At 45.6% G+C, this 26,101-nt stretch overlaps 1 protein-coding gene across 1 annotated transcript in view; it reads left to right on the forward strand.

Annotated features, from left to right (window-relative positions):
* The first annotated feature begins 18,489 nt into the window (after positions 1-18,489).
* LOC125720552 (adhesion G protein-coupled receptor A3-like) overlaps positions 18,490-26,101 on the forward strand; it is a 30,026-nt gene continuing 22,414 nt past the window's right edge. Inside the window, 2 exon segments of the mRNA XM_048996085.1 lie at positions 18,490-19,673; positions 25,165-25,236. Coding sequence (XP_048852042.1) covers positions 19,408-19,673; positions 25,165-25,236 — 338 coding nt within the window. The 5' untranslated portion in view covers positions 18,490-19,407.

The raw sequence follows: 26,101 nt of genomic DNA on the forward strand, positions 1-26,101 counted from the left end.
CCATCCATAACTACGTATTGAGGACAGGGTCACACTGAGCTAGGCTGTGCAAAGACAGAAATGGCTGAAATCCAGCCCGGTTCAGTCCACACACACATCCACGCAAGATCACAGAGCATGAAACACTTTCTCAAATACAGAGGACTGGAAAAACAATTTGAAGACATCGGGCAGTTATTCTGTCGGTAGGAGCAGAACACCCACACCAGTGGACGGACGTGGCCGGCTGGATTCCCGCTTCACTCATTTCCCCGTCTGTCACTCTGCGCGACGGCGGATGTTAGCATATCACAAGCACGGGGCCTTGAGGCGGATCTGCGGAGCGGCAAATCTGTGAGGGGAGATACTGCACTCGGAAAAAGGAAGAAAAAAAATGAGAGGAGATTTCGAGCTGCACGTTAAAATTGGAGGAGCTGGTCTGACGGGTGACCGCGGAGGAGGGCGTGTGGACGGTGGTGTTTTGCTCACGCCGTCGCTGCCGACATGCATCTCTCTCTCTCTCTCTCTCTCTCTCTCTCTCCTGGCTGATTGCTTTGATCCTGACATTTGCCGATTCACAGCTGCTGTCACCGGGAAGACGACAACAACAACAAACAAAAGCACGACTAAGTTCCTCCTCGTTCCCGGCACTCGTGCCCAATGCAGAGGCGTTTGCCGGAGCCGAATCATCCCAAAAATAAAGTTAACGAAAATCCCTCTGTTTCCGTAAATCCGTGTTGTTATTTTAAAATAAAAACCGCAGAAAACTGGAAGTTGAATAATGGACTGTGCGGACTCTCCAGGACTGACAGGATCTGTAGCCGCAGGTGTCACTTTGACACGGCTGACAGAGCAGAGCGATAACGGTAAGGGTGCGGACAGGCCCGAAACGCGGAGGGACCCAGTGTCGCCGGCGGGGGGGGGCATGCGGTGACAAGCCATTGCCGTGGAGATGAGCAGGTAATGAGCGGCCCTGGCGGCACAGAGTTCCACCTTGTTTTTCGGGAAATCCGACAGCGGCCTGCCTGTCGTTCTTTGAGGAGCCGGGGGGGCGGGGGGGGGTTATCACAGGAGCTGGGACATGGAGGGTTTTCTATTATCATATCATATGATGTCCACGCCGCCTTACAAGATGCATGGTGAGGCAAGTCTGACATCACTGGGTGAAGTTTTCAGTGTAATCAGCTCCCAGTTTTCTGGGACGACGTGCCTGGCCGTCTGATGTGATTCCGCACTGGAAACACGGCCCCAGTGAATCATTTATTCTGCACTGAATCAATTACGCTGAGCGTCTGTTCAGGGAATCTTAAAACACGGTAGCGCTGCATTATACACTAAAGGCTGTGCATCGTAAATATATCTAGCCAGACAGTGGATTTTACACTGTTGGACGCATTTCGATTTGTTCTGTGCGTTTGGGAGGTGTTTTATCTAGACGCATGCTCAGCTCGGCATTGGCAGGACAGGTAGCCTGGTGATTGCCCTGCCCTAAATCACTCTTAAAGGCTGTGAATAAACATGTGGGCGATTAGCCACGATTAGCCACATTTAGCTACACCGAATCTTGACGCCTTGGCTCTATCGCCACACGCCGAGCACGTGTGTCTGGACACATCACGCGGCCAGCGAACCCAATTTCCACCTCTTCACTCTGTTCATTTTTCCACTTTCCCCGAGCAACCCTGGACGAACTGATCGGGCTCCACTTGCGTTTAGGCCTCGTTTGGCTACAAACAGCAATACACGCCCCCTGTGTTTAAACAGCATATGTACATGCAGTCTTTTAGCGATACAGTGCTGGGCAGAAAAAACTCCCCAAAGATTTATGAACTGTGGTGTTTCCCCTGACAAATCCACATGGGCTGAGGAAGAAAAATGGCTTTTCTTGTCTACTGTTCCTCTGTGGTTTGATCCTACCGGAGCCAGTGGTGGCCTTTACCTAATACCATCTCATATTGCTCTCTCGGTAAGCCCAGAGGCTGGAGGCCACATCCCAGTGCCGCTAAGACTCTTTCCCTCTCCACCCAGGTATCCATACCCTAAATCCGGCCCCCCATTACCAGGGAGATGTTCTCTCAACCTCAACCAAAAATTCTTTAGCACAGCGGTGCATCCGCGGGGACCCACCGACTGTCCACGTTTTTGCTCCCTCCCAGCTGGAGCAAAAATGTAGACAGTATGGCAGGAAACTCAGAGGGAGCAAAAACATAGACCAACTCTGGGTCCCCGAGGACCAAACTGGGAAATGCTGCTTTAGCGTAATGAATGTTTCTAAGGCTTGTGATATTCTAATGTAAACTTTGGCGTATAATGTGGCTTTTAATAGAAAGGCCAGTTGGGACTCCTTAAAATTTGATTCTGCTTTTGAGCTACGTGATGAATAACTTAACAAAATAGTAAAATTATTGCAATTATTGTTCTACTGGCCGTAACTATGAACCAGCACTAACTTTTGTGATAAGGCACCATCAGAACTGTTGATTTTGCATTACAGATGAGTGTGATGCTGAAGACCCAGCGTCTCCCACTCACTATGCACGGGTTATTTGTCAACCATCAGAAGTGGGAAAAGCGAGATTTTAGCCAAACTTTCACGTTAATTTGAAAATGCGTCTCGATGAGCGATGCCCTTTGGGGGGTGGGGGGGGGGGGATGGAGGAGCAGGCTGTGTGTCCTTGAGAAGGCATCAAGGATGCCGTTAAATTCTGAATATTCATAAAAATGTAAGGACAAATTGCGAAGAAAGCGACTACTACTGTCAGGATGGCATGATAAACCATCAGAGGGAACGTGAACCTCCCCCATTCAGATCATGGTGCGGAGTGGGGTGACATTTTAAGTATTCATAAAAATTCAACAGTACATTATGGTGTCAACAGTCCAAAACAAGTCTGTTCCACAATGACTATATTTAAGGACTGAATGGGAGGAATTTCACTTTGTATTTGGGGGAGTTAGAGATATTTACAAAACCCTGAACTGGACCTGAGCAAAAGAAGTGAATCCCCCCCCCCTTTTTTTTATTTTTTAAAAAAAAGGTTATAAAATATCTCAGTTATTTATAATAAATGAACAATATACTGCAGTGTTCACAAAACTTGTAAGAGTTTTCTTTTGATGACAATAACAAATATGAAAGGTGGTCAGGGGCAAACCTATCTTTTCAGGGTCTTGGAAGCCTTGACTCTGGTGGAAAACTCGATCGAGGTTTTATTCCCATGTGTTCTAAAATAAGGTTTTTCTCTATATAGATGTGAATACGGCAGGGATCCTGTCCCAGCTGGATTAATAGAAAAGATGACCTCAACACAATGTTGTCTGTTGGACTCAGGCCCACCTCACAGAAGCAGATTTATAAGGTTAACATGGTGAAGGAGTGGGTGGGGGGATTGGGGAAAGTCCTGAGACATCAAATATCTGTCTTCCTTCCTGTTATGTTTCTGTTTGTTCGTCCGCTTGTTTCCCGGTGATGGAATTCCTTGCGTATAAATACAAATATACTAATTTGGGATATACATTCTTTTCTGGCAAATGGATTTCACGCAGATGTCGCCACAAACATGTAACTCACGCCGAACACATTAAACGCTACCCACTCTGCTCATGTGTAGCTAAACGGTGCATTTCAGTTCCTATTTAAAACCTCGGGCCCGTGTTAAGCTCTTATCTCGATTTCAGTTGCGCGGTGACAGTTTCCGTTTGCGTATCTGGGATCTGCGGGGCTGTCCAATCCTCGCCTCAAACGAACGATTTCCCCGAGCAGTACGGCAAGGCACCCAGTGTCCTCTGGAAACGCCACAGCCTGTTTTGAGCACAAGCGCGGGTTATTGAGAGCACGGCATAAAGAAAGGAATGATGGCGTATGCACGATTTACAGCACAAAGAAGGAGTCTAAAGAGAAAAATTGGATTTATAAAAAGTTACGATTCACCATCAACCAATGACTGCAATTGTATAAATTCTTAAAAAAAAAAACAAAAATCATACAATGATTGAGATGGGGTGGCAAACGGGATAGTTCTGACTGGTAGGAGGTGGTCCACCTTCAGGCTATTAGCGTGGCACATACTCACCCATGCCTGCCCAATTCAATAAGCTGCATTTTTGCCAATATCTAGATGAGCCTGACATCGAGTGCTAAGCAAAACAGGGGCGGAAACCTGCGACGTGCCACATAATTAGTGGTGTGGCAAGGAGACGGGGGCCTTCTGAGGTGAGGGAAGGCGGTGGAGTACAGCCATTTTTTGTAGAGAAGCACAGCAGGCAGTGCGGGTTCCTGGCCACCCTCGTTCTGCTCGTCACTGGGAGTTTTCCTGCGAGCAGCCTGGCTGGCTGCCAGCTTTCAAAGTCACGCCGTTCAGGTCCATTTATACCAGCGACCCCCAGCTACATGTCCACTCTGCAGCCTGCGCTTCCTGCCTCTGGTCCCATCTCTCCACATCCCTCTTAGGCGATTCTCCTGGGGGGTGCAGGTGGTATAACTGCATCCATCCATCCATCCATCCATCCATCCAACTTTCTATACCAGCTTCTCCTATGCAGGGTTGCTGAGGTCCAGAGCCAATCCCAGAGGCTATTCCTCACTCATCAGGTGAAAATGCTACCTGAACATATTGCGTTTAATAAGATTTAATTATATTGTACAGTTATATTTGAATATGTGGCTTTTGTTAGTCATAATGATATATAATACAAATTTATTATAAATGTATGTACTTTTTTTTTTGCAATGTATTTATCGAGATGAATGACTGGTCGAGTCACCTGTGACATCACTGACTGGACAGGTAGTTCCTGAAATGCCCTTAATGCTCCCTTTATCCAGGTATGGACATTCCCATTTCAGGTTTCCGGTCTCATGGACACTGTTCTGTTGAGGTCACATGACTCAACGACGGCTTAGAGATGGCTGCCTCGTTCTTTTTTTTCTTTGACGGCCCCGGGAAACACGCCGGCACCTTCTGAGATGTTCGCAGATTAAGTCCCGTCGAGACGTCGCTTACGGCTGTCGCCCTCATCCTTCAGGTGACCCTCAGCCTGGTGACTGCCAAGGCAATCTATCCATTATGGAGTCCAATCTCTTTGCCAGATTGCTTGATATGGCCCTTAACTCCGGGTGGGGCGCCGTTATATAATCCCCAGGCTCGAGTGTGCCCCCCGTTGGCGGAGCATGGCTCGTGCTATTCTCGGCGCCATGAATTAAGTACCACCGGCGGGGGGAAATGCCCCGATGTGCTCACGGACGCCAGACAACCTGCCGTCGGAAGCCCGGGACAGAACGCGGCTGTGAATTTCCCCGCATAAGTCATCTCAACGGCGTAATATCAAGTCATCAGATTGAGCCCATTGGACTGACGTGTTGGCTACCTTCTCGAATGAGACACCCGGGGCTGGTACAGGGCATGCGTTATGGCTGGGGTAGTGTCCAGGGCTACGCCGATGACCGCAGAGGTCACACTGGCTCTGTGCCTGTCCTCGGCGTCGCCCCCTAACAGCAGGACGCATCTTAACATTCGTGATTTTTCCATTACGGGCCATGAAATGGAGGTACGGTCACATTAAGATTCGCAGGGAGCGGAGAGTAATTACAGTCCGTAAGAAAAGTGGCCCGGATTCAGTCTTGTAGCGCCAGTCCATTTGTTTTAATCACGTCAATTGATTTCTGCGTCCCTTTGAGCCACCGGCACTGAATTCATCAAGTGCCCTTTCCGTCGTGTGCGATTTGCCAGCCTTATTGATAGCAGGCATTGATCACCGCATGCATGTCTGACCAGCGTTTCCATAATCACTGGGATTTAAGAACTCACCGACAGCTGGTGACAGCCGTATTTATTTAGGCAGAGAGGCTAGCACTGGGGGCTGTCCGGTACACCCCCCTACTGTCAGGGCCACCTCAGATAATGTTTCCATCTGTGTGGGTGCCGTGGCATCCAAGGGGTGGAGTCTCTCAGGATTGGCCGTGAGAGCTTTCCCAGGTGAGCAGACCTCCCAAGGTGCTCTTCAGGCGTGGTTAGGATGTTCAGACCATCGGCCACCCGCCCACCAAGGTGGAAGAGATGGAAGATCATCCTAATTTTGACATCATTTCAGCCCCGTTGTCGCTGTCAAAATCAATTATAATGGATGTGGTAGCTGACCTACGCTTAACAGCTATCCTAACGTGTGCAGCGCTGCCTGACAAATACATGGTAAGTGTAGAGGAGGCCCAGAAGTCATCTGGAAATCTTGACAAAACTTGTTATTCCAAGAGGATCATGCAGAGTGGAACATAGCACCCATTAGCAAGGGGGATTTCAAAGGCATCTCAAAGACATACAAAGTTCAGTGGCTTGAAATTATGCATCGCAGGTCACGTTTCAAATCTACTGCTCTGATAATAGCATGGGGGGGGGGGGGGGGGGGGTTGGAAGCTGGGGCGCAAATACCCTGACAGCTGTCTGTCGGCACTTTTTGACAGGGGCTTCATGGGGAAGATCACTGACCCACATGACACGGCTGCTCCTCGCTGATCAATCCGCTTTATTCACTCTGGAGTCTTGCTGTTCGTCGGAGGCTGACTTTCCTCTGTCGGAGGCTGACTTATGTCTGTCGGAGGCTGACTGTCGTCTGTCGGAGGCTGACTGTCGTCTGTCGGAGGCTGACTGTCGTCTGTCGGAGGCTGACTGTCGTCTGTCGGAGGCTGACTTTCCTCTGTCGGAGGCTGACTTTCCTCTGTCGGAGGCTGACTTTCGTCTGTCGGAGGCTGACTGTCGTCTGTCGGAGGCTGACTTTCCTCTGTCGGAGGCTGACTTTCGTCTGTCGGAGGCTGACTGTCGTCTGTCGGAGGCTGACTTTCCTCTGTCGGAGGCTGACTTTCCTCTGTCGGAGGCTGACTTTCGTCTGTCGGAGGCTGACTGTCGTCTGTCGGAGGCTGACTTTCGTCTGTCGGAGGCTGACTTTCCTCTGTCGGAGGCTGACTGTCGTCTGTCGGAGGCTGACTGTCGTCTGTCGGAGGCTGACTTTCCTCTGTCGGAGGCTGACTGTCGTCTGTCGGAGGCTGACTGTCGTCTGTCGGAGGCTGACTCACGTCTGTCGGAGGCTGACTCTCGTCTGTCGGAGGCTGACTTTCGTCTGTCGGAGGCTGACTTACGTCTGTCGGAGGCTGACTTTCGTCTGTCGGAGGCTGACTTTCGTCTGTCGGAGGCTGACTTACGTCTGTCGGAGGCTGACTTTCGTCTGTCGGAGGCTGACTTTCCTCTGTCGGAGGCTGACTGTCGTCTGTCGGAGGCTGACTGTCGTCTGTCGGAGGCTGACTGTCGTCTGTCGGAGGCTGACTCTCAGAGGACCCGAGAAGGCTCTGCAGTTGGGCTCACATGCAAATTTTTCAATATATTTTCAGGCCTGGCAAATTCTCCATGAAAATGATACTTTGGCAAACTATATTTATCTATAAAATAATAATAGCAAATCTGGGCTGTATATCCATGTGTTCTCACTGCCCATGAGGATATGGTAGGTTACCAATTGAATATTTAGGATTATTGTCATATTTATTGTTTAATGTCTTGTCTCTTTATGCTTATGTCAAGAGTTTCACAGTCCGAAGCTTGGCAATGATGCATTTCATGGTAACAATTTACTTGAGGGAGCACAAATAATACAATATTATACTCCTGCTTATGTGTTAATTAACCACAAACTAAGTCTAAGTGACAGACTGATCTCACGTTAATTCAATAGTAGTGACTCAAGTAGTATTTGTTCATGATTTATACTTAGTTACCTCTAAGTACATGTGCCCCTGCAAAGTGTTACCATTTCATTGTACTGAGTATAATTGTGTATGTGACAAATAAAACTGTTCTGGTTGGGTCTTTACGCTGGTAGTCAATGTATATCGGGCCCTTTTCGGCTTTATTTAATTACAGTTTCATTATCAAACGTACCTGTATTATAATGAAGCTGGGGGTGTGAGATTCAGTCCATGCTGCACGTACAAGCTGAAGAGTAACAATAACACAGATTGCAGAGCCCTTCTTGAGCTGCGCGTTTCAAACAGCCGCGTTTACGTGCTATCTTTTGTTTGTTTTGGTCCGATCGTCCATTTCTGAAATATTGGTTTCTCAGCGAGCCGACAATCGTAGAGCGGCACGTCGCCGCCCATCCTGGCTCTCATCTGCTCCCGTTAGGCTGTTTCTGGGTGTCGCACTCACTTCCTGTCGCTAACAAGCCGACAGGAAGTGGGTGGATATACTTCCGGCAGTTATGGTTCTCACTTAACCTGAATCGCGGGCTTGTGGTCAAGCCGAGGGCCGTAGTTCTTCTGGGGGACAGCTTGTGGCTCAGTGGGTTACGCCAGCGAGGCCGTGAGCAGAAAGTCCTCGGCTTGAATTCCAGGGTCGGCAGAGCGATGACATCATCGGGCCCTTGAGCAACGCCATTAACCCCCAGTAGCTCCAGGGACTGTTTGACCCTGATTTCTCACTTGCGTGTCACTTAAGATAAAAGTCATCTGCTAAATAAACATAAGTCTGCTCTGAAACACAGGGAACACCCTTCCACACCCCCACACGGACAGCTGAAGTGCAGAAATACGGGGGAACCTCAAGAGTCGCATGGGTTGCCAAACCTGGCTATCCCCCTATATCGCAGAGTCAAGAACTTCAAAGCCGCCGCGCGGCGATCATCAGGCATCGCAAATTTATTAAATTCAAAATTCCTTTTGAAAATACGATATTTCCGTCTAATGTGGATAAATAACTGGGTCATAGTAATTAAAAGGGAATTAGGTGCTTTGCTAAGTGTCCATGGGTTTTTTTTTCATTACGTCTGGAGCTGCGTGTTGCCCATTTGTCGATCCCACCTTGGGGTGCCCAAAGGCTGCAGTTATTATAACAATCCCGCGGAGCTCCTTTGTCGGTTTGGGAATTTAACGGTAAACTTGCGACCTGGCTAACTCGTCTAATCCACTGGCTTTATGAACATAAGAGGATTTTCTCCGCCGGTCAGAGATGTCGCGTTTCATCTGGGATGGTTCGTTATTATTTTTTCATGTACCTGAGGACTCTGGGGCATGTTTATTACTACCTGATTATTAATTGTATTGGGAATCGGGAAGATGAGAGGAGGGGAAAAGAATACATTAAAAGATGGGCAAAGAGGCTTTTGCGACGCTTTGAAAAATGCTTCTCGGAGGATTAAGCTGTTCGATAAAAAAACCAGCGACCATAGACACTCGTCAGGCCTGTTATGTTAATTTAAATGCATTACATGTCAGTACAGATAATTCTCCTGTAATAGACTCCAGGAGAGATGGATCAGGGCACCTATTGCAATAATGACTTTCATGGAAGGCGCGATTGTGTGCATGTCTGTCAGCGTGCCTGTGAGAGGTCTGCATGGGGCATGTTTAGAAGGCGGGTCTTTGTGTAAAAATAAATGCAAGTAAATTTGTAGTAAATCAAATGCACAGAAGATGCAGAATGCACAGAAGATGCTGTGGTGATGAACAGAGCAAACTTCTCATCTTATACATGTTTCTAATGAGTTCTTATGAGAATACCTCTATCAGCATATACAGGCTGTACCCGCGCTAAGGATGTCCGACTTATAACCCCTACTTACTAACGGACTGTCATAAAGACTATTGCATAAAAAATTCTGATTAAGTACAATGGTTCATAATAACGAACAGATGGGCTACTTTGTAACGTTCGTGAAAACTTTGCCTGGTTTCAGCCGTTTGACGGCTCGAGATACAGTACAGCATAGTACAGTATGTACTTACTTTTAGTATCACTGCATTATTATTATTATTATCCCTCCTTCCATCCATTTTCCAAACCGCTTATCCTATTGGGTCGCGGGGGGTCCGGAGCCTAACCCAGAAGCAATAGGCATGAGGCAGGGAACAACCCAGGATGGGGGGCCAGCCCATCGCAGGGCACACTCACACACCATTCACTCACGCATGCACACCTATGGGCAATTTAGCAACTCCAATTAGCCTCAGCATGTCTTTGGACTGTGGGGGGAAACCGGAGTACCCGGAGGAAACCCCACGACGACATGGGGAGAACATGCAAACTCCACACACATGTGACCCAGGCGGAGACTCGAACCCGGGTCCTAGCGGTGTGAGGCAACAGTGCTAACCACTGCACCACCATGCTGCCCCCATTATTATTATTGTACTTTACTATTTTTTACATACAAAGTAGGGGCGTGGACACCCTGGCAGGGGGGGCTGGTGCTCTACAGGGGCCCCAGATCCTATTGTTGGGGCTTCCCCACTCACCAATACCTACAGTTTGGCCTGTCTTCCTTCACGCTGAAAGTTGAACGGGCCAACCCGCTTTCGCGTGGAGGGGAAAGTAACATTTTATCAAAGGGCGCAGGATTCCTAGCTAGGTCCCTGTGTGCATGACGTGTGATTTTTGAGGTTTGAACAGAATCTGTCAGAATCTGTCAAGCCTAAACATTTCTGTAGGTGATTTTTCCCCCAACCAGAGCCGCTTTTATTCCAGTCTGTTTGTTTTCTAGGAACTAGTCTGACCAATAGAACTGTTAGCATATTAATAGCCTTATAATCCATTAAACCATTAGTCCCTGTTCCTATTTTGCCTTTCCCTCTCTCCGCCTGGCTGCCTCGCAGCAACCTAATAAACCTGTTCTTTCTCCCCGCCTCGTCTTTTCCCTCCTGCCGGGACTTTGTGCTGACGCCTGGGGGTCACCATGCCTACACTCATGGGGGGGGGGGGGGGGGGGGTCGATCCCCAGGGCACCTGAGCCCCCAGACCCTGACTGCCAGTTACGTGCGCATGGCCATGTATATCCCTAAATATTTGAAGGAGAAAAAAACGAGACGGACTTACACTTTTCAGATGATCCCTGATGGGATATATCGTTATGTTTTACAGTAAGCACGGCGGGGGCTGGGGTGGGTTCATTTTTCTTGAACGTGTGCCCGTCTCGAGGGAGGCGGAGGGGCCTGGTGAGGGAGAGTGTCTCTGACATGCCTGCACCTTGTTACTGCACTGTCTGACAAAATAAAAAAGGAAAATCAATGGTGGAATTTCAAAAGCTGTCCAAAAGCCCACTGAACTCTGGCGCCTCGCCTCTCCGGGTGAATTGATGAACGTAGAGGCCCGGATTTGGAGGACAGGTGGGTCAGTGCCACAGAACAGCACATCCTCAGTAGTAATGTGTTTGTTGTGGCACAAGTGCATCATGGGAAATGGCGCTGGCGGGTGGAGGCCCAGTGGGCGGGGCTTGTAGGAGACACATGCATGAACGCTGCTCCTACCTCCATTATTTTCCGGCATCTTTCTACTTTCTTACCATTTAATGTAAATGATGTAATATGGATTACCACACACTCTTGTCAAGTGCCTTGTAATCAAAGGCGCTATATAAAAATAAATTGAACTGAATTATCCAGTGTCTCACTTTAATGAAAATCCCTCACAAATAAATGGAAAAGTAGGTCAATGTGATGTAGAGAGTGGGGAGCCCTCTCTCTCTCTCTCTCTCTCTCTCTCTCTCTTTCTCTCTCTCTCTCTCACGCGTCTACATGCAGATGATGGCCGCGAGCCCATGGTGTGCCGGAGACAAGCCCAGGAGGGTGAATCCATATGCAGATAGCCGTCTGCCGGACAGACACATGCGACGCGGCCCCTGAAGGACGGAGTCATTATCAGCCAGTGACAGCCTGGCCACCAAAACAAGGGTCAGACTCCCTTAAAGAGAGTTTCACCATAACACCGGTTACCAAGTTCATCTGAGGCTCTACAGAGGCACCTGCAGATCAATATTTCATAGGCCCTGCGACAAATGTTAGATGTAAAAAAAAAAAAAAACAAGTGACATTTCAGAGTCCTTTCACTCCTTTTTCACTAGTCTGACTTTCACTTGCACCAAAGAAGGCAAATTCAACGGAAGGCGATTGCTTCAGAAATTGCTCCCATTCCAATCATGATAACCAAAACGTAACAAAACCCAGAGGAACCACTGCAGTTGAATCAGAATTTAAGCTAGCGGTAATACATAAATTCAGAGCGATTAAAAAACGACGAGGTCATATTTCGAAATGTATCGCAATCACACCTGTACCCTCATGTAATATCATGGTCTTCGCATATAATGAATTCCATGGCTTTCTGTGAAGATGCCCAGTAGTTTGCACACTGGGCTGAGCAAAGCGGTTCGGTTCTACGTACCAGCGCCATGACCGCATAGTCCCAGGGGCCACAGTTTGGTACCTTTTTGCTTGCATAAATGTCAAGGTAGAAAAGCGTACGAATGTGGGAATTATAAACCATGAGGTATGTTGGCCTTTACAAAGTAACCCAGTAGTGTAATGTAATATATCACCTATTCATCGGACAATTCATCACCCGGCACAGTCCAATAAAACACCCCTCTGTGGTAAGACCGGCTGTGCTCTCATTGGTCAGTTACATCACAGCATCGACAAACAGGATTGGACCGGCTGACAGGAAATGGCAAAGCTGCGACTTGTGTATACAGGGTTTTTCCCTGCTGCTTCCAAGGTAAGGTGCTGTCTCCATGACAACCCGGGGTCATGACTTTCTGTTGTCTCCTTCCGCACGGTTCAGAGGTGCCCTGCGTCTTCTAAGGAAGAGAATTCAGGGCAGCGTTGGCGCCAAGTCACTGCTGCGTAGCATAACACCGAGAATCAAGGCACGGATCTTAAGAATGGGTAATGATTCATCTCCAAGCTCAGGGCAAGAAACAAAATAAAATCAACTCAGATTTCATCTTTAAAATTCCCTTTGTTCAAACCCAATTGTAGCTTGCCAGTCTACAGGTATCAGCCCTTGGGCCTTCGAGCTTGTAGAAGGATGAACAAAGTTTATAAAGTCTGCCATGAAAAAGTCTACCCAAGTAATTTAATCTCACACAAAAAAAATATGCATTAAAGAACAGCTTGTCCCTGTACTACAGTGCTACCAAAGTGTTTTTTAATCAATCAATTAATTATTATCATTTACTCAAGTTTGCTGTGTGGTATATGCTTTTTTCCAGTCTCTGTGTTATTTTGATTGATTGCAGTACCGTTAATGTCCACATAACGGCAGTGTAGGTCAATAAAAAAAACAAACATCTAAAACCATCGTTACTTTTCCATGTCCTGTGTAATTCCAATAAATATGTGCCCACTGCTTTATGGCGCATGACCCTGTAGACAAAACCATAAAAAATGGCTGGGGGGGGGATGCAGAGGACGAATATGTTGAAGGGATCCTCGGTTACTCGGGATAATCTCCGGGCTGCGTCTGTCATGCGTTTGGCTTCCGGCTATGGTGCCGCATCCTCGCTGTGTCGTTTGAGCCCATCGGCTAAAGGGGCCGCCAACAGAAATCCCCTTTTCACAGCTCCTTTCATGGCCCTGCAATCAATTTGAGTCCCCTGTAGGCTGGGAGAGGCCTGCTACTCAGAGGCTTTCAATCTGTCAGAGTGCGAAGCGAGAGGCTGACAGAGGCCCCCCCCCCGGGGAGAACCGTCAGCGCTGAAATTACTTTTCATAGCTTCTCTCTCACCTTTCATACATCCCAGAGGGAGCGCTGCCTGCACCAGGCCCAGAAGCTAAATGACCGGGAAAGGGGGCGTTCCCGGGCTGTGGTGGGGATGAGAGAGAGACCACTGGCAACGGCACCCAGACCGCGCCCTGGGAGGGCAGCCCATGCCAGGACACTGGAGTTGGGGTTCCACAAACACAGCCAGTGGCAGATCCTGGCATGGGTGAGATGAGAAATCACCTAGGGCAGCATCTTTCATGGGGGTGCCACCCCCCCCCTTTCTGGTTGACAGCTATCACCATTTCCACGCCCCCCAACACTGCCGGTCCCCCCTCCCCCCAGTACAGGTTTTTTCAAAATCATACCTGATACAGGTATTGTTATTATTGAACTATTTTCACTACAGCTATATTGACAAAATTGACCAGTTCCCTGGGAAGGGGTGTGGCTAGTTTCCCGGAGGAGTGGCCAGTTGCCAGGGGGAGGGGCCTCTGGACACGACCTCCCCTTTTAGGCTGTTTTTTCATACACCTCACCTCAGTCCCAGCCTATGCATTATTTTGGCTACGACAATGAACATGGGTGCAGCTTAGTGTAGGGGTACAATGGGCAGTATTGTACCTTCCTGTGCAATATGGGGGCAATCAGATACCTATGCCTGAACCATACGGGCTACAGGTTGGATGCTTAACTGAAGCTGCCCCGTGGGTATTGGATAACAGAGCTGTTCCACCGCCCCCCCCTTCCTGGCTGGGACAGCACATGGCTGGCTGGATAGATTATATCTGGCAGCCATGTCTGTGTTGGGGAGTTTTGCTACATTGATTGTGGGGCCCTAAACATATCAGGTTGGATGTCATTTCAGCTCTGCAAGTAAATGTTTATTTTTGTTATTCACACATTGTTTGTTTGTTTGTTTGTTTGCCACATTTATCCCCATTAAATCCAAAATTCTGTTCTCATTCTCGCACCACTGCTCAAAATGTCATTAAACGCTGCTGGTTTATTTTGTATTTCGGAATTTAAAGGGAAGTAAATGTTTCTTGAAAGTAGACGAAATTCATAAACAAGTCCGCTATACGGTGAACGGAAAATCCGAAAGTCAAATAAATGTCCAACTTAGATTCTTCTGTGTTGGTTAACAGAGACAGTGAATTTTTAAATCTAAAAATACTGCAAGTGAAAATTCTTCAGCTTTGCTCATGTCTGGATGACCAGATGTTTGAAGAAGGGGAATAATTTTTACGTGTCATTATTTAATTTTCATTTCGTTCTCCCTCAAGTAGTCTGAAGCTCAAACTGCCTTCAGCCATTTAAACTGCATGTTAATGTTCTGAAATTATACTATAACTTTCAGCGGAAACCAAAACTATGAAACCCAAAGGGGATATCCTTTGCTGATGTACATCAACCTTTTATTTAACCTGACAATAACAACCATTGTAAGATTAGTAGTTATTAATATGATGTGCATCATTTGTTTTACAATTCATAAAAAAAAAAAAATTTTTTAAAACTTTCTTAATATTCTCCTCTACTTAAAACCTGCACGGTGCTATAAACAGAACCTACTAGAAATCCATGATTAAAATATTTTGCTGTGATTCCTGATAAATGTTCTGCTGCTCAGAGGAAAGATCTCTGCTTCTCCGGGAAGCTGCATATCGTCCTGTAACATGGGGGCGACTTTTGAGTGGCCGTTTTTATCGGTGGAAGACGGGAGGTCAAACGGGCGAACACAACATGACACTTTGAACAAAATGCGTTTCAGAATTTGTGGGGATACATACAAACGAACAAACAAATAAGGACGATTTCAGGGACATACACCCTGTTTTCCTGTTTCCCATAGGCCATAGGCTCCTGCCGTCTCTGTCCCACAGGGCCCCCAGCATGTGGGAATGATATACAGTGACAAGTGTAAACTGTTATTGGCTAAAATGATCTTTTTACTTTGGTTTGTTAGCTGGCAGCCTCGAAATATTGATCTGCCACGAGTAAACAGAGTGCTCGCCTATTTGATATACTATCCATAGGTCTGAAACACTAAAGCTGTCAAGTGAACGTTACTTTTTTCTGCAGTTACAAACTGCTCTCCAAGTGTTTAAGTACGGCGCCCAAAGCACGCTGCTAATTTATTAACTAGCTATTTGTCTGCAAGGCCAATCGCAGTAGGATCGGTTGGAAACGGATATGCGGCCCAGCAACGCTCACGCAGCCTCCCTAGCGCATGATCAATTTCAGGGGAGAGCATTTTAATATTTTAAGGCTTAAAATGCTTTCTCGAGAAAAATGCTAGCAGACTCGCCTGTTTACTGCAAAATGGAGCGCTGGACAATTGTGAAGAATGGTAATGGATGACAAGGATTCAAGTAGCAGTTAACGGTGCCTGTCAATGCAGCGTCGGGAAAATAACGTAAGCCTATTCATTGGTGATGGGTAAAATGGGCCTTCACGAAACCCATGGTGGGCGGAATCGCTGCCTTCTGTCATTCTCACTCCACTGGGAACCAATGGGCTTTGCAAAGGGGCGTGTCTTAAACCAGTTGGCGAATAACAGAGCACAATGCTCCCCGAAGCTCATTCTCCACATAGTGTATGTGTCGTGTGGCATTGCGCCCCCAACTGGACATTATGATTTCTATGCAAAGTGCGCAGACAGAACCAAGGTTAGGGATCGAACCCACAGCCCGTGAAGAATGAAACCACAGTGCCTCCTACAGGACAGTTGACGTCAATGTACAGAATATCAGCGTGATTCCCTCATCAATTATTAGTGCCAAAGCTATCCGCTGGTAACTTTGATCAGGCGCTGTAATCATTTGTAGCACTAAATCCCACAAACCCTACAGTAAATCTGACTCACATTATTTCACATTATACCAAAAGATCTGTTTTTCAGCTTTCATAAATAAGCTTTAAAATGCATGAAAATCCCTGCACATATTCTTTGGCATTATACACGGATTTTAAATAAAACACATATAAATGATTAACTTACTTACCGGTTCATATCCGAAGATCAGCTACAGGCAGACATAGGTTAGTAGAAGCTGATCATCTGGCAAATTCAGAGTGTTGCTACTTCACTTTTATTTTATTATGATTTCTGAGTCGGCCCTTCTTCACGTCTCCGTGCGCTTCCAGCAGATTTTGCCGGAGGTGTTTCAAAGATACCCGTCATGCGCTTTACTGCAATCTGCTCAACATCTAAAATAGACCATTATTCTTTAACAAAGCCTTTCAGGTGCATGAAAATGCTGGCATTTCACTTATCACTACAGAGGAACAGACAGTATTGTGAGGGTGTGATTCTTTTTTGTCATCTCCCAGACTTGTCTTTCCCACAATGCAATTAGATGTCAAGAACATGGATATAACTTAAATTGTCACTCAGTGCCTTTTCTCTCCATGTCTTAGATTTTCCTTTGAAAGGTGGGGGGACTTTGAGGTTGAGGCGTACGGGGACCAAAGGAGGATCAGGCAACTGTATGTCAGGATGTGCAGTTCAGCTCTACCGTAAACAGGTAAGCATTTAAATCCGCGTGACGTATTCATAACATTTCAGAGGATTTCCTATAAGCCTGGATTCTGTTGCAATTTTGCGTGAAGGGTTTCCAAGCGCACTTTTGAATTTTAAGTTAATTTTTCTTTGAAATTTAGAACAAACAAAACAACAATAAGACAGGTAAAGTTATGCAGCGCCTGCCTGCTTGTGGAATTCCTTAAGCCTGGGGAATTGTTAAGTAAAATCTTTGTGTCACGTATTAGACTTGAGGTGAGTTTCGTAGAACATTCTAGACGATCACATTCATGGGGGTTTCACTTGAAGATTTTAGCCTAAAGGATTTCAGCTTGTCTTCCCCAGGGGGTATGTCCATGAAAGCACACAACTTAGTCATGCTTTCGAGGGTATGCCAGGGGTATTTTTGGACTTAGACAGTTCCGGTGCACAATATCCTTATGTTCATGCACTACATACTGCCGGGGCAAAGTGGTAGATGGTGTCCCCGACCTGAATTCCTGACCATAATAGGTTAAGTGACTGCATGTGGCTGTGATAAGGAGGTTATAAAATAAGTGTAGCTCTTTATTCATATGCTGCACCGATGGTTACAAGGACCTGGCCATCCCCAGACGCTTGAAAGCTCCCAGTCCACCAAAAAACTTTCATCCATTGCAACCTTCGCTATTTTTCACTCCTCTGCAATCAAATGTGGAAAAAGGATGGAATTAGTGTTAATGTAATTCTATAACTAACCTACAATGTATAAATAGTACTATAATTATAATACATATGTAATCAGGGGTGTAGTTACAGATGAATGGATAGGGGGGCTGAATCTTTACTGGGGTAGGGAGGATGGCAAAGATATGCAATATAAAGAGCTTTTAATCATTTAAACCCGTGATTCTCAAACTCGATCCTCAGGCCCCACTGCCCTGCTTGTTTTCCAGCTATCCCTGCCCTACACACTGCTGATTACCTGGAACAGGTGTGTTCAGTCAATCAGAAGCTGAAAGACAGCTGGGACTTGTGTGTGGGGCAGGGATAGCAGGAAAACAAGCAGGGCAGTGGGGCCCGAGGACCGACTTTGAGAACCACTGATTTAAACCAATAAATGCACATTTATTTGGCAGGTAAAGAACATTTTAGACCTAAAATAGGCCTAACCACGCCCCTGTACGTAATTATAATAAGAATAGGAATGTAGAATGAGCAACAATTGCCATTAAGTTCACGTGACAGTAAATTATACATATTGTATATTAATCGTTAATTAATTATTAAAACCCATAGGTATATCACAATATAATTTAACTATAAATTTATATTTTTATATATTTATTACAAAATGCCACCAAACTGCTTCAAATGCGCATTATTATCAAATTTAGAGCACATTCAGTCATGTAATGAAACGTTCATGCATCATTAAATGGTTTAACGTCGGGGAATTAAGAAATATGAAGGTGTATTACAGTATTGGGTTTGTTTTTAGAATTAAACAGTTAAAATGAAAGTGTTTGTGGTCAGTCCTGACGTCAGGGAACAGAAGTACAACATGGAGCCTGGAATCGGCCGGAGGGAGCGGGGATTCTCAGTGGGAAACCCGTGAGATCATCACCTAGACCCGGGAGACGACTTACAACTGCGAGCCAGACTTGGATTTCGGTCTTTTCTATATGGGACACTTTTTTCTTTTCTATTTTTACAAAAAGCCGCAAAAGTACATTTGAACAAAGGCATCAAGGATTTAAAGTATGTATAAAACTGAACCACTTCAAGAAACTTTTCAAGAATCTGCACAGTTGTTAGATTTGTCTTAAAGCAAACGCGAAGCTCATAATAGTGTGACGTGAATGCATTTATTTTATTATCTTTCATAAACCTGAATGAACTTACGGGTAAATAGTTTTATGTATGATAAAGACAAAAATACGCTGGACAATAGGAAGGTTTCATGTTGACTTTGCGGCTATCAAGTTTCCTCAAATCCGTACAGAATTTTAAACGCGAAGATGCAGTTTGCTGGTGGAATGAAGTTTTAATCTTGGAAACAGAAAAACATTGCTCGATACTGGGAATTTATCTTTCACGCACATGGTACCACGTTTGTGTTTTATTGACAGAGTATGATCTGCAGAGCCTGTCACTGTACTTATACGTATATTGCACTTAGTGTAAAATGGTTCATGCACAAGTAAAGGTTTATGTCAAAAGAGTTTGTCCCGCAGCGGAATACTAGTAAACATCAGTATAGAAAGTCTAGGAAATTCAGAGGAGATAGCTGCATTTTTCAATCTTGGTGAGCACCAATTGCACCGAAAATGGCATGGGCCGTCTGTTCTACTCAATTTGTAACCTCGCGAATTTGATTATATTTTAAAGATTTCTCAGCTTTATATGTGCCGTTATATAATTTACATCGTATTGTATAATTTAGACATGAAGGTTGTTGTGTTAGGTATTTGCGTTCTTGCATTACTCCTTCTTGGAAGCAGTAGTTCTGCACTCTCTGTATCCGACTGCAAAACCTATGGCGAACGTCGAAGAAACGTCGGGAGAACGTTGTGGTCTGGCCCCACGCGGGAGGGGAGGGTGGTGTGCAGCGGCATGGAACTGCGGCGCGTGCTTCCTCCCGGTGACTTCCCCAACACCACGGTGACACTGTAAGTACCACACTCACTGGAGTTACTTCTCACTGCATTCTTTCCATGGAGCGAAATAATAAAAACAAGGGAATCGCAGGCATTATAAAAGTGGGCAACAGGAAATCATACTGATGTCACTGTACATATTGATGTAGAAGGTCTGATCTGGATGTCTACTTATTTAATTACACTGTGAAGTTATCACGTTGTTAACTTATACTATTATGCCTGTGGATAACAATGTAGTAGTTCTACTGTTTTAAACTTACAACAAAATAGTTAATTTAATTTAGCATATTTGTGTTGTTACTGAAAGGGATATTTATCCTGAAATCGTTTATCTACTTAAGCATTTTATAATAGCATGAAAATTCTGTGTTTAGCTGTTTTCTTTCCTGCTTAATTTGTACCCCCTTAACTAGATACTTACTGTTTTGCCTAATTAGTCAGTATAATTCCTGTTGTAGATGAGTTGTTTCTGGCCATATCTGCTCGTGACGAGAAATCTGTTGGAACGTGTAACTTTCCACATGGACTGGTATCCCCCCCCCATTAAAAGCGTGTCAGACGGTAGAGTTGGCGAAATTTGTCTACTAACTCTGCCCAGAATCAGTGGCCGTCAGTGGTGCAGGAAAAGGTTCAAAATTGCGATAATTGATTTGTTTGATAATTGTATTTTTTAAAAATACAAAGGTGTGTTTCATTAATAATTAATGAATCAGAATGAAATATTGGGTGGTACACGCTCCCCTCCCCCCTGGTTCCCGTGCCTCTGGTGGCCATCTTTTTAATATGCAAGAGAGGAAGTTGGTTTGGTCTGTGTCCCCCCCCCATAAAAGTGCATTGCTTACTTTTGTCTCTGTCCTGTGTGCCTGGTGCATCACATTCCATACAAATAGTTTCTCATTGGAAATTCTAGTGAGAAACAGAGCATATAAATAAAGTTTATAAACAGAGCATATACATTTTACTGAGCAGTTTCGATGGATTTTGATGGTCCATTTAGGAACGAGAAGGACAGCTGTTGACTGGTATTACATTTGGCCCTTTACAGGCATCAGCTGTGAACGTATAAATTACATTTGACTTCCATGGCATCCAGATGAAATTTAAAAGAGATAAATAGAGGAACTCATTTTGGGCCATGAGATGGAGGTGGAGCGGTGGAGAGCTACATCTGCGCCCTTGTGAGGAGCAGGAAATTGGCCGCAGATCAAACGATGGTCCAACAGCTGACACCCAGGCTGGCTTTTTGAGTACCGCTGCTTCGCAGCTGCTTGTGAACACGGTCGGTGTAAAAATGATTGTTTGCGCGCTGACTGCAGCCTCTGTTAGCCTCCGTCTCGAGAGCGAGCCGCTTCCTGTCACTATGTGTCACTGTTTAGGGGGGAGTAAATGATGCCTTGAGGGAGAGTGGGCTTTGCTGAGACCGTCCCTGGTGCGCCGCGTGACTCAGCCGGTCAGGCTGCTGTGCCAGAGATGGGAAGGTTGCCAGTTCAGATCTCAGAGTTAGCAGAATGATTGCACTGTTGGGCCCTTGAGGGGGGCCCTTAACCTCCAGTTGCTCCAGGGGGGGAAAAAAAAGTATGTTGCTTTGGATAAAAGTGTCTGATAAGTAAATGTCACTGAGGAAGGGCTCTCTGTGACAAACAACAGCATAAGTGGTGATCATTATGTTTGAATGAGTAAAGTCAAGGACGTAATTTTGGGTTGATCATTGGGAGGGGCTGGTTTTGATTATTGGCCCTATAATTTATGGCCTTGGGTAAAGTGGTTGCTCAGAATCTGCTCCGGTTTTCATTAAATTGAATGTCATCTAAAATCGAGGAGCGTTGGTGATCTTTGACTTGCATGCACAGCTTCTTCTCTTGGGTAATATCTTCAGGCTTCCTGTTTTGATGCCAAGTATTATTTCGCCAAATGTGAACATACTTAAAAAGGTTCATTTTTAGTCCCTTATTTTGTGGAGCCTCGAGAGGGTACATTCTGGCATTAGCTACCTGTTATGTTAATGACTGGCAGGCGTGAAGTTGGTGGTTCGCATCTCTCTGTTGGGACGGCAAGGGGCGACACCTCAAAAAGTGTGAACGGTAGGCATGCTTCCTTCACCTAGCTTGCGGTAAGGGGTGTTAACACTCCTTTTGCAACCTCGGACACAGGAGTGCTATAAGAAGCGGAAGACCAGCTAAGGACGCTTTATAAACAAAAGAGTTTTGTCAAAACGCGAACCAGCAAGCCTTAAACTGCAGGAGAAATTATGCTTAAGGCTATTCTGTTGCAATACATTGGGAATCGTTTACTGTAGTGTCTAAGTTTGTGTACAAGCACAATTCCCTTCACTGTGAGGTAGGGGGTGCTGTTCAGGATGATTCGGATTGCATGTGTTGCGTACAGGTATTACAGACACACTGACAAACGTCGTTATAATGTTTGTGCCATAACTTGAAGTACCCACCAAACACAGAAAACTTTAATATCAGGCTAACACTTCTGTGGATATTATCTGGATTGCTAAACACATATACATTTTCTTTATAGATGTTGTTCAGGATGTGGGCATGTGCTTCTTGACTAAGAGATTCAAACTGACATTGCACGCTGCTGCCTAGCTACCACGATCTGCAGCAAAATCGATTGTAAACAGTTATCTCACGCTCTTATTTACCTCACTCAGAGAAGCAGTACTTTATTCATCCGTGTGGTGAAATTGGGCTATTTTCACATATCCCATCTTTCCCTCCATGACAGAAACAGACTCACATGCATATGACAGGGTCTGCCAACAGCCAGTGCCCCTGGTGCAGCTGGGGTTAAGCACCTTGCTCAAGGACCCAGCTGTGATACGATTATTTTGCTGGCTTTGCTGGGATTTGAACCCACAACATTCCAGACAGACAAAATTCCCTCACCTGCTGAGATTTAACAGCATTCTAATGGACTGAATGATTTTTTTGCGTAATAGATCCTTCGAAGAGTGTTACGTACAGTATCAATCAAAAGTCTGAGCACACCTCCTGAAGATTATTTGTTTTTTAATAAGATAGCGACACTAAGCACATCTCGAGGTTATGTAGTAAGTGATATCTTGCAAACAAGGAACGAGATGAAGTGCTGTGACAGGACAAGGTAGTCAACTTGTGACCAGAACTGATGGAGGACCAGGTGGCTACCTCTAGAAGCTGGTTGAAAGGATGCCAAGATTCTGCAATCCTGTCATCGGAGCAAAAGAAGTGTCTAAAATATGAGAATGTTTTGAGATGTTGAACACTTCTGTTGGTCGTTGCAATATTTCATATGCATTACTTCATTACCTCGAGGCCTATAAGTTGAATAACATAGCTAAATTAGAGACAAAAGCCTTAAAAGTAGGTGTGTCCAGACTCTTGGTACTGCATGGTGCCGTATATGGTTGTCGCTGGACGGTCAGCCCGTCCCTCACAGCTGAGAGTTTCCATTCCCCATGGAACAGTTGACTCGGGTTTATAGAAAGAATCTGGGAGTTTCAGCTGTCAGAGACTTGGTTTCCTGAAGTGCTTGGAATTTGTGGTAGAAGGGATGAGATGATCTGGTCAGGGCAGCTCAAATCCCCTGTTAATTTGACGGTCATTATACGGACCATATATAAATCTGTGGTCTTGAGATGTGTGGTCTGTCCCTCAAGGCCTTGTCCGTTGGAAGATTCTTTATTTGTCACATAGACTGCTATACATGGTGTTGCTTGCAAGTAATTTTACCCGTCAGGCTAAGCACTGCATTGTACGGTGCCGCTGGGGCACTAGTGTGAAAATCTGTGAGAGGGTGATCAGTGAGTGTACTCCAGTGAAAGATCTGTTATTGTTGCATGTCCAGGATGGATTGTACTTGATTTCTGGATGCCCTTTATTGTAGCCCTTTGAGTACATAGAGAATGTCAGAAGAGAACTATAGTACTCCATCTCTTTTGAGGCCTTCCTTTAACGGATGGAGGGGGGGGGTGGGGGGGTGTTGTGCCTAGCCAGATATTTCCCCACGGATGTCTGACGTTATCAATAAAGGAATGGGAGGTCTGGTATGGGAGAGTGCGGCTACTAGGGACCGTGTAGGTGTGATGGATTACAGAAGTTGCTTTTTTAGCTTGGAGGGGTGGATTTCAGCACTGGAAACACATCACCCTTGTTTTTCACTCACAGTATGCCCTACCAGTACAATGGCCATATGTGTAACTGTCTGTAAATGCATTTCAGCTAAGCACCAATAGGGGGCAGTCATGGGTGGAGACCATTTCTGATAGCACTGCTTACAAAAATGTGCTCAGCTGGCAGAGGAACTCAATGTTGAATGAAATCTTTGTAGATTAAAATGAAGTGTTGCTTTGATTAACAAAGTTTTGAAATGAGTTTTTACGAGATTTTACGTGATTGAGAATTGATGTTGTCTTGAATGACCGTCTTTCCTCTGAGGACGGAAGGTGTTTGTCGGTGGATTCTGTTCCTGGCTCCGTCACTTTCACACTGAGTTGAGGAAAAACACAAGTTATTTTTGAGTAGGAATTCCTTGGAATGATGTCCACTTGCGATAGCCTCATGGAACCTTTTTGAGATAGTCAGCCACACACATTTCCCAAAAGTCCAACAGAAGTAAACCACACTTCAGGCCCTGGAATATTTTTTAAATCCGGGGTTTAATCCTAGACCTCTGGCAGTAATTAAAACATAGATTTTGGTTAGACAAACGGAGTAACAGGCAAGTCCGGAGAATCACATGAGATGAGATCAAGAGGATCCATTAGACTTTAGGTCCAAGCCTCCACTGCGGTGAAACTTACAGCATGGTGATCCGCTCCTGAAGAAGGATTCAGTTCCCGTATTTGGGGAACTCCAGCCTACAGCCAGTCCCTTCTGTGTGTCGAGGGGTTTGGCTACTGTCCCATCAAAAGACCCCTTTCCTTATGTTAGCAATGCTCAGAATGACAAGTGCTCATGTACATTTCAGTGATTGGCCACTGGACCATCACATGACCTTCCCTTCTGCACAGATGTGCTGTGAAACAAATGTGCAGTGGATATGCAGTGTCGCTTTTTATATTTCAGTTCAACACTGAATAATAAATCTACAGTTATAGTAACTGAAATATAGAATGTGTTTTTTTTTTCTATTTTCAAATCAATGATATTCTGTCAGCATTAATACATTTAAATTCATAAATCCTTTGTTTGCTGTTGTTTACGTTGGCAAGTGTACTTGTCAGCAGATTGTGAAATTTCTGCTGAAATAGGTCAATAAAAAAATAGATTTAGACTTAAGTTGTGCAGTGTGTTTGGTTATAGCCACCATACCAGTAACAGCAAGCCCTTGTAGAACATATGAAGAGTAAAAATCAACCAGGCTTTTTACTAAAAACTCAGCACTTAATGGGCCATTCTTCAGTATAAATAGCTCATTTGCCCTCCTGTGTTTCATATATCTGTGATATCCAAATGACATCATCCTTTTTAAGAATCGCTCATTCGGTTTTTTGTTCTCTCCACAGGATTTTAAGCAACAATAAAATCCAAGAACTCAAAAATGGCTCCTTCCTGGGTCTCTCATCTTTGGAAAGACTGTGAGTATTCCAAACACACGTTTTCCTTTGCCTGTTTACTAGGCATGCGATTGGTCGGCCACCACATGGTGCTGGGCTCCTTCGGGGGCCTGGTGCCGTATGAGGAGAAAGTGCCTCTGTGATGAAATGAAGGGGAGGGGGGGGGGTATTTATTTTGTGTTGCTCCCCAGAGCAGTTTACACTCCGCCTGTTACTTTAACCGTTCAATAAATCTCAACCGGACGTTAAATGGTTTTAAAAGGTTGCAGAAATCGGTCATTTTTTTTTTCTCCTAGAAAGCTGACGCTCATGAATTTGGGACAAGCGGGATGCTGGTTTGGTGGAGGAGGCCCTTAACCGCTGGGGTTTCCGTGTCGAGCTTTTCCCACGATGGCTGCGGACAGCCCTTTCCAATTTACGGTGCTAGTTGGCGGAGCATTGAGGTTTAGCACCAGAGCCAAACTCCCAGGATGATGAAAATGAAAAATATCATGGTCAGGGAGGGGTTGTGTACTAGAGCATGGGTCTGATTGTATGTTGAAGGGGACAGGGACTCGGGGGTGGGCTTGAAAGGGTATTGTTTCTTGCAGAAAGCCGAGCGTACGGCTGAGTCATTTTTACAATCGCTTCTCCTTCCCCCGGAGAGCTGTAGGAAATGCTCCGGAACCTTCCAGCGACGGCCGGCGCGGCCGCCTGATTTATTACCCCGCGCTGACGTTTCCCGGAGAGGGTCCAGCTGACGCTGGGTGATTTTTAGCTCGCGTTTTCGTCGCCGAAGAATCAGCGCCCCGCCCTACAGGAGGCGCCACCTAACGCGCTGCTCGTTATCAGTTTAAGGGGAGCAGACTCTGACGTGTGACCCTCATTCCCATACCCTACGCAGACC

Source organism: Brienomyrus brachyistius, chromosome 25 (genome assembly GCF_023856365.1).
Source record: "Brienomyrus brachyistius isolate T26 chromosome 25, BBRACH_0.4, whole genome shotgun sequence".
Classification (NCBI taxonomy): Eukaryota; Metazoa; Chordata; class Actinopteri; order Osteoglossiformes; family Mormyridae; genus Brienomyrus; species Brienomyrus brachyistius.